A 21,034-nucleotide genomic window follows, 5' to 3' on the forward strand; every position below is an offset into this window, starting at 1 on the left:
GTATAGGAAGGCGAGGTTTTTAGGCGCGGGATACTCGCCTTCACCATTCCCCGTTTGCAGCTTTTGTTTAGAAAAAGCTCCCAGCGGTCACTACGTAGAGGTGGAGCTGTTGGTGTTGGTTCAGCAGGCGTTTCCCAGGTTTTATGATCCGTCGTGGGTACCAATTCACGTTTCGCCCTGGGACCTATACTACCCTTTGACCACGTTATGACAATTATATATAAGAGTTTCTTTTCTGAAACTAGCCTAATCACATGTTTCAAGTTTTGATCTCCAGAAGATAACTCTTCCCATGAATAAATCCATCTCATTTTCAAGGTCCTTCGAGCGCTTCACCAATTGCTCATAGCCGTAGACTGCAAATGTACGCATATTTGAAGACCTCGAAAAACTCTGCCTTGCACTCAAAGTTATTGCCGTAAGCCATTATAAAATCGCTCAAACTACCACCCCCACATCAAACTACCCAAAAACCCATAAATGTCAAACGAATACCCACCATCCGTAAAGCAAAGGTGCCTCATAACCCTAAGACTACTTCAAAAATTTACATTATCCCATAAAAATCTCCACTAAGTGCAAGCTAAATAATTTATTTCAAAGGTCCCAAAATCCCAAACTCCGCTCAAAACTGTGTCCTACATTAAAATGCACGTTTCGTGTTTTATTATATTTCCTTGATCTAAGTATGATACATATAGTTTCCCCCACCACAAAGTAAGCCAGGGCACAAGTCGGTGGCATGTAAACCATAACCGCGACTAATAAAATCAAATCAACCGTTTGAATTTTTTCGTATATGCATGCATTCGTACCCTCCACCCGTAATAGTCCTAAAGTCATTCCTCCAAGTCAAATACAAAATCGCCTAGGATAGTCTAGAGCACATATAACCGCACTAAAATCCCTAAAAAGCCACACATGTGCAATTGTAATAAATCTTTGAAAACTTCCTTGAAATTTATAGTCCGACCACCGCAACCCCTCCATCCCCACTCATATGCCGGCAGCAACACCGCGTGTTACCACAATATTTGCTATTCCTTTCGCTGATTCTACATTCTTCCTCCTCATAGCCAACATCCTTCCACCCCGTTGCGTCTATTCCTCACCCGATTCCGTGCACTCTAAACAGAATGGTCATCATAATACCGAGCAATTCAAAAATTTGTCACAATGTCTGCAGTAACCTCAGCTGGCAGTTACAGTACGACGAAGAGGGCAGTTAAGAAAGGACATTTGCTATGAATCCTGAATGTAGTCGGGTGGTGAGGATTTAGCAAGACCCTTAGTTCTTAGATTTCAGGGACGAACGAGAGACAGAACACAATGGAAAAGATACGAAATCCAACACTTGCAATTCACCGGGTCACATGACCTTCCCAAGCAATAAAACCGTTGGAGAGGGTGTAGAGTAAATAACGGGCAAGTTAGTCATGTGCGGATATGAAGAAGTTATGGCCGCGGCAACAGAAGCGTATCCAGTTGTTGCAGTTGGACACAAAACGAAATCAGAGAACACTTCTGCCGACCAAACGGTGCAGTTTCAGTGCCCAAGGTTCGTCCTGTTACAAGGCTATGGCCAAGTGGAAAAGTGTGCCTGGAAGTCGTACTATCCGAGCCGCTCTAGTCCTAACAAATAACAATGATAATAAACATAAAAATAATAAATTGCATCATAATTTCATGAATTTTGTCTTCTCGTCCTCGCAACGAAATCCTGAATTTCCAGGTTCAAGTTTTATGTTCTACCGCAAGAGGCTACAAATTTGGTGGAGTCGGAGAACCTCTTCGTGTGACACGGTAACGTTGGTCATAAACTTCTCAATTGGGCTAAAGTACTGTTCCAAATTACTCAGATGTGTATGCGGCTTGAGGAATAGGAAAAGAAGTTGGTTATTCTCGTTTTATATTAATTTTATATGACGAATTTATGCGGTCATTCGGAGATGACAATTTCGGTAATGGTCAATGATGGAACGTGTATCGTTTTATTATGATTTTTTTCGGGCCATGGAAATGATGTAGGTTTATTGAATTTTTTATGTATAAATGACTAAAATTCATACCTTTCTCCTATAATTAAGGCTACCGAATAACATTTAGCGCAGGATCAATATAAGAACTAAGACATGGTATGGCCCCATGACAAAAATTTGTATGAGAAATGACCCACATTGGGCGCATTATTTGAAAAGTCTTTATCTTCTTCTTTTCCTTGAGCCTTTGTCCCGTTCACAAGCGAGGTCGGCCCGTCGTGATCGGCTTCGCCATTTGGCTTTATCGAATGCCTGATCTGGGTGCAATTTCGAGGCTTTCAAATCCCCATCCAGCGTATCAAGCCACCGTTGTTTAGGTCTGCCTTTTGGTCATTTACCATCGACTTCGATGTTCAGACCAACCTTGGCAAGTGAATTCTCGTTGGCACGAATTGCGTGACCATACCATCGAAGGCGCCTCTTTCGCAACTTTTCTACGATCGGTGCAACCCCATAACGATCGCGGATATCCTCATTTCGGATGTGATCTAAACGTGTGACGCCACTAGTCCAACGTAGCATCTTCGTCTCCATTACCGCAAGACGCCGTTCATTGTCTTTTATGGTCGGCCAACACTCAGAACCATAGAGAGCGACTGGACGGACGACATTGCGGTAAATTTTAGATTTGAGACGTTCGTTGATCCGTCGATCACAAAAACACCAGTTGTGGAACGCCACTTCATCCAGGTTGCGTTAATGCGTGAAGCAATTTCATAACGCAGTTCTCCATTGGCTGATAGCGTTGACCCGAGGTATTTAAATCGCTCAGTTCTGGGCAGATCAATGCCGCTGACAGTGATTGTGCCTGTTTCATGGGGATCGGTCGTCAAAAATTCAGTTTTGTTTAAATTCAATCTGAGACCGTGTTGCATGAGGTGATCATTCCAGTTTTGGACAAGTTGCTCGAGATCATTTTTGCTATCAGATGCTAGGAAAACATCATCTTCATAAAGCAGTGTGTAGGGCGCTGGACGTTGGATATCCCGTATGACGGTGTCCATAACAAGAACAAAGAGGAGTGGTGAGGGGGCGCTTCCTTGATGAACACCAACAGAGACACGAAGCGGTTTTGATACACCCGCCATACTTCGAACTTTACTTTTCGGATCGTGGTAGAGCAACTGAACCCAGCGCACGAGTTCTTCTGGCACGACGTCGTAAAGCATACCAGATGAGTTCGTGTGGTACACGGTCAAACGCTTTCTCTAGATCCAGAAAGGCAATATAAAGAGGGCGATGCTTCTCACGATGTTTCTCCATGCGTAACCGCGCAGCGTGTATTGCGTCAGTAGTTCCGCAGTTTTTGACAAATCCGGCTTGATTCACGGTTATTTCAACGATTTCGCGAATACGGTTGTCAAGAATGCGTTCATAAATCTTCATGGTATGGGAAAGTAACCGGATCGGACGGTAATTTGAACATTCTGCTGGGCTACCTTCTTTTTCCATATTGGAACAGTGGTACTTTCTTGCCAGTCAGATGGTGTTCTTCCTTCCTGGTTAAAGAATTCACTGAGCCACAGTGTTGGGTCCCAGCTCTTCGCTTTCCAGAGCTCAGATGCGATGTCGTGAGGTCCTGTTGCTTTCCCCGATTTCATTTGTTTTATTGCCTCCTCGACTTCAGTTGCGCTGACTGGTGGAACTGCTCCAAATGTCGGCAATGATTGTGGAAGTGGAGGATGAGCAAATTCTTCAGTTGAAATCTCTCGAAATATTCCCCCCTTTTATCCATTGCGCCTCGACGGTTGGTAAGCAAAGTACCGTTCTTGTCATTAACACAACAGAAGTGTTCGATATTCTGTGCGTTCATTACGGCTTTTAACAAGTCGATAGAGATCTCTCTCGCCATCCCGAGTGTCCAGTTTATCGTAAAAATTTTTGAAATGGTTCGCTCGGGTGACAGCGACCGCTTTCTTTGCTTCCCGGTTGGCATTCTTACAAATTTTCCAATTAGCAGGCGTTTTATCGTCGAGAAATTTGAGGTAGCGGCGTTCTTTTCACGGACCTTCATTTCAACATCATCATTCCAAAGCCAAGAATCTCGGTAGATGTACCGCTTACCCGGCTTGGTGACCCCGAGGGTTGCAGAGGCCCCGTTGTGGATCGTGTCTTTCATTTGGTTCCATGATTCTTCCACATTCGTAATGGTTGGCAATCGTATGAGTGAGACCGTTTCTTCTTTCTTCTCACCAAATCGCCATCATTTAATGCGCGGCGGGCCAGTGCATTCCTCACGCTGTTTTATCGGTGGCTTAATTCGCAGGACGGCAATCAACGGCCGATGTCGAGGTGCGATGGTCTCTTTGGGGACAACTTTGCAATCAGTGACAGTGGTAAAATGTTGGCGTCTTATGAGAATATAGTCGATTTGCGTTTCGCTGTTCCCATTATAAAATGTGGGAAGATGAGGCAATCGTTTGATGAACCATGTATTTATAAGTACAAGGTCATTGGTGTCCGCAAAATCGATAATACGCTCGCCACCTTCATTGCGCGCTCCCAGGGCACCTGTTACCGTCTGCCTTTTCACCCCCATGACCATTAAGGTCGCCGGCAATGATTATGTAATCGTCAGCTGGCACGTGACAAGTCTTTTCATCGAGAAGTTACCAGAAGGCATCCTCGGTCTTTCCAGTTAGGGTACCAACATTTAGCGTGCAGACACGTATTTGTTTTGTTCGTTGTGTGCGGACTAACTTGCTTACGTCCTGACGCCGTCCATGCGTCAAGAACCCTTGCCCACTTCACGACAGGACCGGGGCCCGTCCTACCGCGTCGACTGAGGTGGTGCCCTAGCATTTCTCCGAGGCTTATGACTCAATCCGATCATCATGTTTGTAACGACATTGTATGCATTTTCTTGGTCGACCTGTCGCGGAGCCTGTCACCAAGAGAGATCAGGTAGGATTTAACATAGTAGAATAACTCCAACTATACTCTATATATCAGCATTTTATTTTTGTTTTACTGAGGATAGTACAGAGTACGTTGCCTCAAACCCTCCTCCTTTACATGGGCCTCTGAACCATCTGATTATTATTCTGTAAAGGGAAAGTCGCACCGCGTCCTTAGAGAACTATTGTGCCCTTTTTGCTGGTTATAGTTTACCAATTAATTATAGTATCTTAAGCAAGCCTATAACCGTTAGCAATTTTAGTATGTTCCCCACTTCCAGATCTTTCAGCTTTGGATCTGGTATTAAGTGTTCTCCCAAATGCTTCGACCTAATTTGCACAAGTCCCAGACACTATCCCAAAACGTGTATAGAGGTTTCATCATACTCAACACAGAACCTGCAGGCAGTGTCCGTAGATATCCTCAGCTTCCCTAGGTGATAGTTTAATTCGGAGATTCTTCTTGGTGAGGTTTAATCAATCCTTTATGCGCTTGGGTTCGTATCTCCCAATAAGCACCCTGGACTACCCCAGTATAGTTCCCTCAACCGTTTCTCTTCACTTTTTAATGTCATAGCCATGAAACCGTTTCCGATTCCACAAAAGGGTTCTGGCCGGTGTAAAAGCGTCCCTGCTCCCTTCTTGGCTACTTTACCCGCTGCCTCATTGCCTTCCAGCCCAACACGGCCTGGAACTCATAGTATCCAGAACTTGTTCGACGAGCCGAGCGTATTCAGCCCCTCAAGGCATTCCCATACCAGTTTAGAGTTCAACTGGTTTAGTCCTAAGTGCCTTGATCGGTGCTTGGCTGTCAGTGAGAATAGCAATGTTCGGCCCCCTGTAGTTCCTTCGGAAACTAAAGGAAGCACATCTGTATATGGCATATATTTTCGACTGGAATATGCTAGTTTACCTACCCATTGTTCGCGTGAAATAGTCAGACTAAATTCTAAATAATGGTGATCTGAGAGTGAAACTATATCTAGCACTCGCCAGTATCTAATCAGCTCAAACAACTTCGAAGTGCAGATTATAAGGTCAATTAATTCACTTTCTCTCACGTACCCTACGTTCGCCGTCATCAGACCAGTTGAAGTCAGTCAAACAGTATACTAACCGTTCCCATCACGACCTAGTTCAAGGCTATTTTATTCTACATACGCCACGAATCCACTTAGTTCTTCCGCCAGCAGAACAACTATGATGTCTCTCCTCTTACCATTAACCTGACATTGTAAGTTAACCGCAACAAGGTCCTGGGATAAGAATTGTCTCAGCATAATTGCCTCTAACGATTTTGACGTCAGAACGCATGCCTTCAGTCTAGAGGATGTCGTATCAAAGAAGATCCTAGTCCCCTTAATAAAACGAACCCATGCCTCTTTGACCAAGATATATGTAAGAATATGTAAAGACATTCCTGGAATTTTGCCAGCCTTGCTGCCAGTAGATAAGAGGATGCTTTGACTTACTGTAGGCTATTTTGACTAACCTTTATGGTTTTAGATATAACCCTGGTCTAATATGAAAACCGCCAGTAACTGAAAAGTCTGGTGTATTCAGTGTGGATCTCACGAGGGTTACCAACTTGTCCACACCTTCCGCCGAAAGTTTCACTTTCTGGTGCCCAGCTTCTCTGGGTGTCGCCATACTTATTGGTGTAGCAACCCTCATATCCCAAATCGCAGGAAACTGCGCCTTCTTCGCAGTGTTCCGTTGTCGTCCACTCGAAGTCGTCCCAGGTTCACGGTGTCCGAGTTGCATGGATCTGTTTCCACATATAGCAATGAGACCAGTTCCGTCCACATCACCAGCTTTCAATCCTTCCGCTTTTCCTGGTAGAAGCGGAGGAGAAGGTTCTATGGTTTGCCCGTCTCCATGCCCTTGGTATATATCCCAGGGCTATGCTGCCCCTTAGAAACCTCAGAAGAGACTCTAAGATGATTCCTAGGCCTCTCTGGATTAGTGCTGGGAAAATGCCAGTGGTTTAAAAGTTCCCACTGCCCACCTTACCCCAGCTTCTGGGCATACCCCTTTTGCTAGTTTCCAGTTCTCCTTTCTTCCTCTTTTATTCGTTGTCCGGGTGTCAGGCAGGACGTTGTCGAGTGCCGCCGTCGGGTAAGACCCCGGCAAATGAGTTCTGAGAAGCAGGTGTACCCTGTCCTCCTCATTCTTGGTAAATGCCCCATCTTCCTTCTTCCAACAGACAGAGGATATTGCCCTGCCTTTGGCTACAGCCTTGTAAAGCCTGGTTGCTTCTGTGATTTATTCGATCCCTTCATAGAATTCCCTGAAGCTATTCCGTGTCGCTCCCCTGATCGCGTTGCTAGACGCAGTCAGTGCATTTTTATACCTTTGCCAGCCCCCGGTTTGTTTTGCCCGGTTGAAAAGTTTTCGTGCCTCTGTTCTCATTCTTGCGAGGTTCATGCTCCACCATGGTACAACCCTTGATGACCTGACTGTCTTAGCCGGACAGCTGGCCACATAAGCGTCAATGACGACTGTGTTGAGGTTTTCCACCACTCTTTCTAGTTGCAGTTCGCACATGATGACACTGCCGCCTCGAAGGCATGTTGTTGCTAAAGTGCGTTGCATAGGATTCCCAATCTGTTCTCCTGAGATTCCTTATTATTCTCTTTATTTCGGAGTTACTCTCAATGTCGAATCTAATTATCCTGTGATCAGACATAGAGGGTTCATCCGAGACCCCGATCATTAGAGTATTTCCTACAGTTATACCTAGTACCTGTCTAATGCTGGTCACAAATATTGGAGTGTTCCCTGAGTTATGTATTTCTAACTTATTGCTAGGAATAAATTCTGCTTCTCCAGACTTCGTGATGGGCGTTAGCATCGCAGCAGATGTGGTAACACCCTCTTCTCACAATACTTCACCAGTTTTGCAACTTGTTCCGATGAACCCCGATTTCTTCTTCTTGGAAGTACCCCGACGCCACGACTGCCTCTTGAGTGCTCCTCCCGGCTTCCAATGAGACTTGGATAGCCACGTCCAGTCAGGAACTCTGAAAGACATATGTATTTTAAATTATGCTTAAGAATTATGCAAGCTCTTCGTTTTTCACAAGAGGAATCCCAAATTACCTGCATGTTTCCTCCTTGCAGGCCGCGAATCTGCCCCCGGTACACCCAGGGCTCCTGAACCAGCACTATTCCAATGTTCTCCTTGGAACTTTGCCTTTCAATTACCACAGATGCAGCTTTGGCATGGCGGAGGTTTATCTGAGCTATCTTAGTGCTGGCCATAGGCTCCGTTATTGTTTGGAGCTCTTCTCCACTATCGAAGTATCGCCCCCCCCCCCCTCCAACATGGCGCTTTCCTGCGCGTCGCTATCCACCCTGAGCCCTAGGAGTCGTAGGTATAAGTCGTCCCTGGTTGATCCAGTCCTTTCTGCCTCTATGGCTTTCGAGACTTCTTCGGAGACCTCGGTATGCTTGTATGCTTTTCACCCGGTATCTCCTCCGAGGTGTCTTTCCTCGGCTGTTCCCTGTGCACATGCACGGGTATGTTTACAAATTGATAGTTGATATGGCAACTCCGACGTTTGATTGCCTCCAGGGATCGGTCATCCACCCCGATCGTGAAGAGTTTACCCTTTCCTCCCACCTTGCTTTTGAAGAATCTCCATAGTCGCGTATGGGGATCCTCATTTTGAGCGATTAGGGGGCCCATAAGATTTTCCGTTTCTATTGTCGCGACTTTTGGGAGAAAAACTGTCACCGTGTGTGTTCCTTGTATATCATCCCCAGCACATGTTCATAGTTCTGCCCCTTCCTAGTCTAGCAATTTAAGAATTATGGTCCTAATCCACTCTGCAGTATCTTCGGTTGCGCAGTCCACCAATATAAGACCTGATCGAAAGCGTATCCAGGTGAACACAAGTTTGGAAGTCCATCCTTTGCACATCTGCCTGACGACAACGTCCTCAATGGTTTCCTGCTCCTCACGGGTGAGTATTTGCTTGGGAAATATTTTTGGAAGTATAACCATTCGGATGACCGCACTAGCGTAGCTAATGGCGGGCTTCCTGAGTCCTGCCTTCACCCCTGACCTGCCGGGTTTTCCCCCCTTGGGTTCAGGTTTGGATTTTTTGGGAGCGGGAGCGGGGGAGCCTTCATGGGAGCTAATCTCTGCTGCTCCCCGCTTTCTCGGCTCCGGGAGAGATGGCTTAGGTCTATCTTGAGCCTTCTTAAAGGCCTCTTTTGGTTTCAAGCCTTCCTTCAGATAGCGCAAGTACCATTTAACACCTGCGCCAGTGAGACCTGACTCCTTCCTGACGCCTGATATATTTACCTGAGACGTGCTTTTGCTGATCCCTGCTTTTTGAGCAGTGGCGTTTATTGGATGTTGTCCACGCAGTATACCAATGTTTACGTTGGATCCACTGCTCGACGTCCCAACTTCTCCCTTCTTGGGTGTAATCACCTGGCTTTCAGTATTTCGGAAATGTACCTCCACCTGATTAACCAGTTTGTGTGCGGTACGGGGTCCCGCTTTATTAGTTTTAGTTCTTTTATTTATTTGCTGGTACTCATTTGATTCTCACGAGTATGGGGGGATTAGAAGGTCCACCGTGCCATAGCCCACCGTAGCACGGTAAGGTCTAACTTGCTCACTGAAGCGACCAGGTATCAGTGAAGCTCCGAATACCGTCAGTTACCCCCGACTGCAAACTATCCAATGGGCACCGTTCGCATGACACCCCGGATTGGGCAGGTGTTTTTTCGACTCCTCAGTCTAGAAAAACTTGGCCCCTGAAAAGACACACATCGCCCTAGAGAAGAGACAACTCACCATCAGAGAGAGATAGGTTGGCTTCACTGCTTGATTCCTACGTATCCCTAACAACGCATACTGATTGACTGCGCAACTCAACTAAATTATATCCTGTCTAACAACTCAAAAGTTACCAAACTTACCAATGAGCAATCTCACAATGCAATCAAAACTACTGAAAACCATCAATTTGTGTATCTCGTGAGTGAACTGAAAGCAAGGAAAAGTCGAGAGGTTTCTGAGTTATTCATAAAGAAATTACAGGTAAAATTTGGGCTCAGTTGATGAGACAAGCCTAGCTATTTTGAAGAAAGTCAGGCGAAGCTGCTAGTTAACCGAGATACTGACGATTGTCCCTAGTGCGTCTCATAGTCGTATTAGTACCTAGGTAGCACATTTTACATCGATTATCTTGACTCTTGCATGCTCTCTAAGCCAGCTCGCGAGGATCATCAGTTGTCAACTTTTAAAAAGCTTAACCCATACTGTATTCGCCTAGTACCTGCCTATGCTCGTATCTAAACCGGTGCATATTCGCTCTCAGCTTAAACTAGCTCTCTGAAACACTTTTCGCGGTGGTTACATAATATGTACTTATGTATATAGGAACACAGTTCAACCACTTCACACCCTTGGTGTCCAGATTTCCAACGACAATAATGTCAGCTTCAGAAGCACCCTCCTGCTGAAAATTGAACTTCTTACTGAAAGCCTCCAGCTCCGATTATATACAGTGTCTTATAATCCAGGCGGAAATACACAGCTCAGAATCGTTGTAATAAACGACTGCCAGAGCTTATCTTAAAGGTATAGCACCCGGCGTCATCAGAGCGAAGGTGGAGGGCATCCACATCTACAGCTGCTATGCTCCACCCAGCGCTACACTCGTCGAGTATGAGCGGATGCTTGCTGCTCTTGTTTTGGATGCAAGAGGACGTTGGCCGATCATAATAGGAGGCGATTTCAATGCGTGGGCTCTTGAATGGGGCAGCCGGATAACTACTGTTAGGGGACGTGTTCTCCTCGAAGCATTCGCGGAGCTGGACGTGGTACTGGCGAATGTTGGGTCTTCGTACACTTTCCGGGGAAGGAGCCTGGGGTCTATAGTGGACCTGACATACGTGAGTGCCACTTTAGCCAGTAGAATCGATTGGCATGTCAGTGAGGACTATACTGACAGCGACCACCAGGCAATCTGCATAGAGATCAAGGGAGGATCGAGCTCGAAAAAGAGTTTTCGCAGAATGCTTGGCTGGACAGTGAAAACTTTCGAGGGGGACACGTTTTCCGCGGTGCTCAAATCCAACATATCCCTGAATGGTACGGCTGGAGAGAAAGCCACCCAGATCACTCGATGGGTGACGAAAGCATGCGATGCTACTATGCCCAGAAGGCGATAGCTCCCCAGTAGGCAACCCAACTACAACGAAATCGAAAGTTTGCGAGCCGCATGTTTTCGGGCAAGGAGGCTTTACCAGAGGCTCAGGGGAAAACCCGGTGGCGACGGTCGAGAGGAGGCACACAAGCAATTGCGTGGCCGCCTAAAGGAAGCCTTTCGGAGGAGCAAAAAGAACTGCTTCAAACAGCTGTGCGACCATGCCGACATAAACCCTTGGGGCGAGGCTTACAGAGTGGTGATGAAAAGACTGCGGAAATCACCCCATGTGACCTGTCCGCGCCTCCTGAAACAGATTGCTACCACTCTGTTCCCTCACCACGAAAATAGGGGAAGGCAAATTTTTGCCCAGCTAAATGACGGCATAATACCGCCTGTAACTGTGGAGGAGCTGCGGGAAATATGTGGTAGGTTTGGTGACAACAAGGCCCAAGGTTTGGATGGTATCCACGACCGAGTTTGAAACTGGCAGTGAAAACTAGGCCCGACCTTTTCACCAACACCTTCGAGGCGTGCCTAAAAGAAGGAATATTCCCTGTCCAGTGGAAAAAGCAAAAGTTGGTGTTGCTTCCGAAGCCTGGCAAGCCACCTGGAAACCCAGCGTCGTATCGTCCTATCTGCCTGTTGGATACAATGGGGAAGATGATGGAGAGAGTCATCTACAACAGACTCCTGCCCATCGTCGAAGCCAGCAATGGTTTGTCGGAACGCCAGTTTGGTTTCCGACGCGCCCACTCTACGGTGGACGCAATTGGCATGGTGGTAAACCTGGCAAAAGGTGCACTGATTTCTGGCGACTGCTGTGCCGTGGTGGCGTTGGATGTCAAAAACGCATTCAACTGGGCCAACTGGAATAGAATTAAAGGGGCGTTGGCTGACATAGGTGTCCCCGGATACTTAGCGAATTTGGTGGAAAACTACCTCTCAGGGAGGACTCTCTGGTTCGTGACGGATGAGGGACCCACAGAGTACATTGTCACAGCCGGGGTACCACAGGGATCGGTACTTGGTCCCCTGTTGTGGAATATCATGTTTAATGGGGTGCTTGCTCTTCCCATCCCAGAGGGGACTACGATTGTCGGCTTTGCTGATGACCTAGCTGTGGTTGTTGCAGCAAAACACCCAGAAGATGTGGAGGTTTACGCAACGGAAACAGTGAGAGCGGTAAAGTCCTGACTGGAAAAGGCCGGGCTGACCTTCGCGGACGCGAAAACGGAAGCGGTCCTAATAATGAACAGCAGAAAAAATAACACTGTGAAAGTGGAGGTCGGTGGACATATGGTCGTATCAAAGCCGGCTATCAAATATCTGGGGGTAATAATTGAGGAACATCTAGAGTATGCATGCCAAAAGGCAGCCAGTGCCACCACGGCACTTGCAAAAATGTTGCCAAATATTGGTGGACCGAAACATTGCCGGAGGTTGGTGCTAGCCGGAGTGGTGCGGCCCATCCTGCTCTACTCGTCGCCTGTGTGGGCACAGGCGCTTGCAAACTCTCATAGACGGAAGCAGGTGAACTCGGTTTACCGGCGGATGGCTTTGAGGGTTTGCAGTGCTTTTAGAAACACATCAGATGAGGCAGTATTGGTGGTGGCAGACATGATCCCGGTTGACATTCTGGCCAAAGAAATGAGTGTCCTGTACAATGCAAGACATATGGAGGGGCATGCACAGCGTAGAAGTGCGGCAAGGTCAGAGTCGCTTGATCTCTGGCAACGCAGATGGGACGAGTCTACGAAAGGTCGGTGGACGCACAGGCTCACTACCAACATTAGGATGTGGCTTGAGCGAAAACATGGGGAGACCAACTACCACATTACCCAGTTCCTCACGGGACACGGTGGTTGCTACAGGCAGTATCTGCACCGCTTTGGGTTGGATGATTCTCCGAACTGTCCCAGATGCGATGGCATACCGGAGGATCCAGAGCATGTGATGTTTCACTGGCCACGATTTGCGATGGAGAGAAGGAGCTTAAACCAGGTGCTGGAGTCCGAGGACAAGTGGCTTTCGGTTGGCTCCGCAATCATCCAAATGCAGGAGGAGTTGCTGAAGGAACAAAGAAGGAGGAAAGCTGCAAATAGGAGAAGGATGAGTGCCTAAGAGCAAACCTACCCCGCGAAGTAATACCTCAATGGTGGTCCCGCGGGGCTGGGGCCGGAGAGACGGGGGGGTGATTTTTAGTTAGTGTGAATCCCACACGCATCCGCTGTAGTTCCGCCGTTCGGGCGGCGGACGTGTCTTTCTAAGATTTTCCACCTCTCATCATCTCTACCCTCAAAGTCAACGTTGCTTCTGGTAGTCCTCCTAGAAACATCAGAAGCAAAAGGGAGAATCCTTGGAGAACACGATTGGAGGCCTCAAGCTACATGCAATCAACCGTCGCTAACTCCAGTAATCACAAGCATACCAGCCCACTCCAGCACAGAACCTTCGATATGAAGCCCACAATATACCAAGGAACCACAGAACAAACAAAATGGCCCAGAATTCAGAGATCTTACCCAAACCCAATTTTCCTTATTTTGGGAACTACGAATAAAAATCTTCTCGTGGGGGGCCAGTGAAGAGAACAAGCCCTCCAGTAATTCGCGGCCTGCATCGCCCGTATTTCGCAATGGAGATCAGTGATAACCTGAAGATCCAAAATAGTACTGATTTGAATAACAAAGGTTTAGCCGTAAACCTTTCATCGCACAGAAGTCCAAGAAAACAAGCCTCAACTACAAACAACATCTAACGTATTTTTTTGACATCGTGACATCGACATCGACTTCAGTTAAGATAGATTTTATGCAATCAAATGAGAAATTCAATTAATCGTCTATTTAAAGCCGGAAAATTATAAGATATTAATCGAAGATTGCAACAATTCATTTTGCCTAGTTAAAGTTGAAAGAATTTTTGGCCCCCTACATGAGGATGGACGATTCCGTAGCCTACACAATGACGAAATCTATGAGCGATACCATGACCGTCCGGTTGTGGATAAAATCCGGCTCAATAGGTTACGGTGGGCGGGTCACTTAATCCGTATGGATGAAGATGATCCCAACCGGAAAGTCTATAAGGGCAATATCTATGGTAGGAAAAGAAGACGAGGCAGGCCCTGCCTAAGATGGAGCGATGGCGTGGGCCAGGACGCCAGACAGCTTTTAGGGATATCGAATTGGTGGACCTCGGCGCAAAACCGGGATGTCTGGAGTTCCTTATTAAGGCAGGCCTAGACCGGATACCGGTTGTTGCGCCGTTGATGATGATGATGATGAAAGTTGAAAGTGGCAGTGATGACCCTTGCTTGATGTGTACGACAACAATTTAATCCTCCTATAGTTGTAGTTTATGCAATACTGGATTAAAACTATACTTTGGTTCCACTCATTGTATTTAATATTATGAAAGTGGTGAGCCTACATCAACTTAAAGATTCATGCTGTAAACTGAGATTAAAGCCCAGGACATGGTCGTCCATACGGAACTAAAACTCAATTCATAACCCTCACAACAGCCGTCCCGTAAATCGCCTAAACCGAATTAAATAAAGAAGCTTCTTGTCCTTCTTGTGGAGTATGCATAATTTAAAGTGTCCTTTAAATGTGTGCATAAGCTCTTAACTACGTATTCCACACAGAGAGTCCCTGTGCATCCAACACTTCACCTAGAAATAGATGGTAATCCTGCAAATTGCACATTTACAAATATTAAATTTATATATTTCCTGAATCTAAAGTGCAATCCCATTACTCACCTATCTCCCTCTCAATTCAACAGATACACCAATATGCAAGTATTCCGATCGTGTTATCCTAATTGGTGCTTCAAAGGATGAAACAGTCGAAGTGGCATGTGAAATTCAAGCCGACCCACCACCAAGGTATGTATCAAATTATATGTGTTTCCCCCAATTTACGTAGAGCTTACACATTTGCACATCTGCTCACTCATCCTATATTATATCCACTTACCCTCAAGAATATCTTCACTTCCTGGAAGCTAGCGCTGCTTAGAGCAGGACTTGTATTCATTAAATGAGATAATGTAGATATTCATGTTTCCAGGGTACTGTATTCCAATTTAATGACTAAATAGCTTAGTGAGTGTGATACGTAGAGGAATCTTATCTGAAAGATAGCCAAGTTTCTGTAGAATCCATAATTTCGTCCTGCACTTTAACACCAGACTAACGTTCATCACTAACTGGACTAATATACCGGCAAACATAACGTTATGATACCCAGGACTCCACCATCCTTCGTAAATCTCTCAAATTTTCTCAGATTTCCAGGAGTCACTTCTTGGTTCAATTTATCCTGTATGTTTCTGTATGCAATAATTTTCTATCACTTGAGTTAATGCCAGGATAATCCAATATAATCAGAAATTATAGGATTTTAATTACATTCAAACATCAATTGGATAGTATGGAGGTAGCAGATTGCAGGACCCGACGCACAATGAGAATATATTCGTCTTAATGTTCAGTTTGAAGGGTAACTTATTCTGAGGGTGTATATCTAATTGAACGAGGAGCAGAGTTTCGTGACCGAAATTCTATCTGTAGTGAAGCGGAATGTAAAGGAGTTCAATCGAAACTCACCTAAGGCTAATTGGGAAAGGATATGCGTTAATTTCACTGGACGCAATTATCTGGAGGATTTCCAAAAAATCAATCTGCCGAATAAACTGTAACTCATGGGGGAATATATAAAGAACAGAGTTTATATAAGGAGCAACTACCAATAGATACGTGAGCTAAAGAAGATCCTCTCTTTGTTAAACATGTCATGTAATTAAAGAAGAACTTAACACATTTCTGAAAAGGCTCGGCGGAAGAGCTAAGAACGCTGAATAAGGCCGCAGTATGAATATCTGCATTTGTTACCGAGATATTAATAGCAGATACTATCTCAATTCCAAACAAAAATTATTTCAGCTTCAACCGGCTTTTGGCCAGAAATACCAGACGGTTTCCCCCTGAATATAATTCGCACCCATAACTTGTTTGCGGATTGGGAGAGAACGAGAGAACGAACTACATCTGCTAACAACTTCAGTCACACTGACCCCAAAGCAGAGACAGCATCTAATGAGTTACCTCTGAACTAGACGAAACTGTAGTGGTCTGTAAAAAAGATACTGCTTGTTAATAAGTACAATCTACCTAACTTGATCTGTGGATAAGTAGGAAAATTTTGCACTTGAGCATAATCTAGATACAAATCCCACTTTTCCACCCCACACAATACATTCAGATTCATTTTTCTGGAACTAGTGATTACGAGTCTAGTTTCTTTCAGAAAGATTTTTCTCTTTTGAAGTCAAGAAATTTTCAAATAACTTTCCAGATTGGACAAGATCAACCAATAAAACTGAATTAATCCAAAACAAATCTTCACCTGCCCTTCAATCCGACAGTTGGACTGCACAGGAACCCAAAAGGGAATATTGCGTAACATTCCATAAACACTTCGAACATAAAGTTAGGAATAGAAAAGAAAATACCCGCTTCATACTGGACGTGGAGCCCGAAAACAGGAGAAATAAAGATCGAGAGAGAAGATTCACGATCCTCAGTTGATGCCTCGCCTGCCCCAAATTTTAAGAAGAAACTACTTTTGAAGGTTTCACCTTTTCTTAGCATCCTTGGCTGAAGATTTCTTGAGATGCACTGAATATTCACCACCTCACCAAATTCAGAAAACTAACTATGCGATTGGTTTTCTTTAAGTCTGACGAGCTTTCCTAGCTGGAAAGTAAAGAAGTTGCCTCTGTACCCCAGGTCTGAAGCAACTCTACCAATTTCACTTCCGTTGAGGGATTTTTCAACAAATCAGCCAGCTGTCGAAATCCCCACATGAACCATAAATGCGACCTCCGACGAAAACACGAACGAGTTGCTCAGACAGTACTGCTTCTCCCTCAACAATGTGTAGGAGGGTGGGTAACTGCCCTGAAAAGGATCTCTGAGCTGCCACCATTCAAAAAGTGCTTCCTTCGGCTTCCAGAAGAAGAGCGTAATGGTACTGAGGTTTCTCGAACAGCTTGATGTCCAGAATAACCTCAACACTTCCACCTGGATACTGCTAGGCAGCAAAACAGGAGAGAACTGACGGGCCGGGAACTCTCCTAACTGTCGAAGTCCCCGAATCCGACGTTAAGAAGGTTCAGAAATAGACGTGCTGCCAACTCTACTACGAACTAAGAACCGTCAGATTACAAGTGCCGGCTCCTAAAACCATTGAAAGGGACTCGCAACCCGCGTCATTTTCATCTGAAGCATAGATGAGGGGCCCTATTTCCCAAATAAATTTCCAGCATTGTAAAGCGGCGTCTGCACTAATTATTCGTCGGATCAATAGCTGCAACATATTTATATATCTCATACAAGAAACGTGGGTTGTTGGTGGGGTAGTCAGGGCCTTAAATTTCCAACATGCTGACCTGTTATATGCCAATGGAAGTGATTGACCCCGCTCCTGGATGGTGGTCTCAAAAGACTTGGCTAATTTGGTTAACGACTTATGTGATGGCGACACCACATCGACTAAACTAACCATGAAAAGTCAACAGGGAGATAAAGAGATACTATGGTGCTCTACAGATTTCCGCAATGACGCAAAAGAGGTTCCCAGTGGAATATCCATCAGAGCTATCTAATATGTCAAAAGTAAAGGCATGGAGCAGGATGTGATGTCAACGCTCACCACATATGCTGGAGCAGTTCCAACATCAATGCAAGAAGATCGAGAGTACTGGAGCATCTGGTAGAAACCGACCTGCAAATCCTTAACTGGGGTAATGAACCCACCTTCCTCAACGTGGTCAAGCGAGAGGTCATCAACATCATGGTGGTATCCCCTGACATTGCCCTCTGGTCGAAGAGGGGAGAGTATCAAACGATATCACACTCTTAGATCGCAGACGTATTGATTTCGTAATAGGCATAGATCCACCCCCCCCACTCCATTTAGGAATTCGCGGAAGACAGATTGGCGACGTATAAAATAGAACTGAGCACCCGAGACACAATCCCTAGGAAGCACATCAAATCCAGTGCCGGAATTGAGAAGACAACCTAGACGATCACAACTAGCATGAGAGAAGCTTTCGAAGGAAGCTGTGCACTCAAGATGCCAAAGAAGGGTAATACACCATGGTGGAACTCGGATTTGGCAAAACATAGGGCACGCTCCTCAATTGTGCCCTGAAATGTAATTCAGCCGCTGGCTGGAATCGATTTTAAGAGGCACAGCATAAGATCGGCTAAACGATCATGAAGTCGCTCCTTGTTAAAAAACGTAGCCAGAAGCTGGGTTATTTACGTTTACAGAGCGGGAGGTACATAGGAAGCGATGAGGAAATGGTAAGGCATATGCTTGAAGTACACTTCCCAGGCAGCATCGACAATCTTATGTCAGGGCCGACAAGTGAATACAATCCTCGACCTAGAGACTGGAATCTGGCATGCAAAGTAGTATCAGTGGAGCGAGTAAAATGGGCATTTAACTCATTCCATAGATGTAAGTCTGCAGGTCCAGATAGCATGATTCCGGCGCTAGTAATAAAAGGAATGGATGCCTTGGGTCTACATATTCGGAATATATATCGTGCATACCTAGCACGCGCTTATATTCTTATTAACTGGGATGATGTGAAGGTGATATTTATTCCCAAACTAAGGAAACCCAACTACACAGAAGCAAAAAGCTTCCGACCGATCAGTCTAACGTCCTTTCTACTAAATGGACTAGAAAGGCTAGTAGATTGGTTCATAAGGGATACACACATTCCTAAGTGGCCATTTCAACATAGGCAACAGGCGTACCAGAACGGCAAATCTACGGAGACAGCACTCTATGAACTCACGGCCAAAACTAAAAAGGCGATGTCCGGATCTTACCGACAACTTTGCGGACACAGTATCTGACCGCTTGAATACAACTCTATATGAAATCCACAACTGAACTAGTTATGTTCACTAGGAATGTCAGGTGGAACAGCTATACGCTGCCCACCTTAGCAGGTACGGAAATACAGCTGGCACAAACAGTCAAGTATTTGGAGTACATTTGGATTCCAAGTTTACGTGGAAGCACCATATTCGGAAACAATATCAGAAATCCTGCAGATTGCTCTGGTACTGTAGGAATGCGATAGGTAAGACCTGGGGACTTTCACTAAAACGGGTACATTGGATATGTACATCTATAATAAAACCCATTTTGCATCGTCTGCTGGCCGAGGCTGACTTTGCTAACAGCAAAAAGCTTCTAACACATATTCAGAGGAAACCAGCCAATGACGCATATAGACGCGCGACCATCGGAGCGTGGGAAGGCTGACAAACATCCGTGGGAAATTCCTTGACAAACATCCAGTAGCTCTGATGCCGGCCGATTATATGGTTTCCAGATTCATCGTTGAAAAGACATACACTGTCGTAATTACCGAAAGAAAAGAGTGGTCGATGAATAGCCATGAGTCTTTTCAGATTACAGACTCAATAATCTTCACCGATGGGTCAGTCATGGAAGGCGCATTGGACGCAGGGGTGTTCTCAGGGAATCCGATTATGAAACTGGCCCAGGGGAGGTATATGCCATTTCATTGGCAGCAGCATTATCAGCATTAAACAGCAACGACATATCAAATCAGTTGGTGTGGAGTTGTCATCAGGTGCTCTCACGTACTCGAGGAGGGCGATCAGACCCGAGCCTGCAAGGGACTCATCTGAAGTGGCTTCGGCCACGAAGCCTCACCGGAGGTTATCTGGTACCATGGGAACCGGGACGGCCCTCTGAGAGCATATGTCCAAGGAGAGTTCCTGGAGGATGTGTTCTTGGCCCGGTTATTTGCGGTTGGCCCCCTAGTGGGAGTTTCATGGTGGTTTTGGTTATACCTACATCGCGGGCAGAGTTTCTCGGAGCTCAAGCGTAGAGCTGCGCTGTACAACTCGGGCACCGTACCCCTTAGTTGCGGCAGTCTGCACTCAGTATAAACCAGGACCGCTGTGCTTGCATGGCGGGGCTCTGATTGTGGTCCCAAAATCAATCCTACACGGCAGGTACTCACGTTAAACCCCCAGAACTTTCATGTCATCAGGTGTTGCTGAAATTTGGTCGGTTGAAGGAAACATTCCTAATGGGTTTGCCGAGGCACTCAAACATCGCTGGTAATGAGGAGACTGACTGACTGCCACGCCGGGGGGGGATCCACAATGGTGGGGCCAGAACCAGCTTTTGGCATCCGACCATGCACCGTCAAGTCTACTCTGAAGGGTAAAATGGCAAGGATTCACACATCCAAGTAGAGAAATTCGAACTCTTGCCGGCAGGCGAAAATCCTTGTGAAAGAACCTGGGGTCGCCAGAGCGGCCTTTTTGTTGTCCTTTATTTGTTTCGGCTATGTGTTCTGGACTTTATATGCAGCTGCCCAGCCTCCTCAAATCTCAGACGAAGATACCTTAGTAATGTTTTCTTCAATGAAGAATCTGCACATCCTCAACCTCTGGAGAATGTCCTCAGATTCACTAAAGCCTGCGAACGCCGTAAGCGGAATCCATTGAATAGGCGCACAGCAACCCTAAATTCCTCTTAAATTTAAGTGCATTAAAGCTTCCACGCGGAAAACCAACTGGTTGATGAGCAAGAATATCGGTGTGCAACAAAAGGCAGTTTCCAAGTTGCCATAAATGTGTAGGCACGATCCGTAGAAAGGGAACTAAATGGTCCTAGAAACGAGTCATCATCGTCCAGTTCACCCCCGTAAATTTAGTTGGGTCCGAATCTGTCTTCAAGCCCGTAAAAGTTATCAGATCCGCACCTGTTTCCAAGTTTATCATATCCATCGTCCCATCTGATAGTCACATGCGCAGTACGAATTGAGGTAAGCTGAGATTCCATGAGGC

At 45.8% G+C, this 21,034-nt stretch overlaps 1 protein-coding gene across 1 annotated transcript in view; it reads left to right on the forward strand.

The window, feature by feature from the left end:
* The window catches only part of LOC119652819 (irregular chiasm C-roughest protein), a 626,589-nt gene that overhangs the window by 529,524 nt on the left and 76,031 nt on the right, over nucleotides 1-21,034 (forward strand). The window contains exon 12 of the mRNA XM_038057146.1: nucleotides 14,899-15,001. Coding sequence (XP_037913074.1) covers nucleotides 14,899-15,001 — 103 coding nt within the window. The remainder of the gene's footprint in view (nucleotides 1-14,898; nucleotides 15,002-21,034) is intronic.

Source organism: Hermetia illucens, chromosome 3 (assembly GCF_905115235.1).
Source record: "Hermetia illucens chromosome 3, iHerIll2.2.curated.20191125, whole genome shotgun sequence".
In the NCBI taxonomy this organism is placed as follows: domain Eukaryota; kingdom Metazoa; phylum Arthropoda; class Insecta; order Diptera; family Stratiomyidae; genus Hermetia; species Hermetia illucens.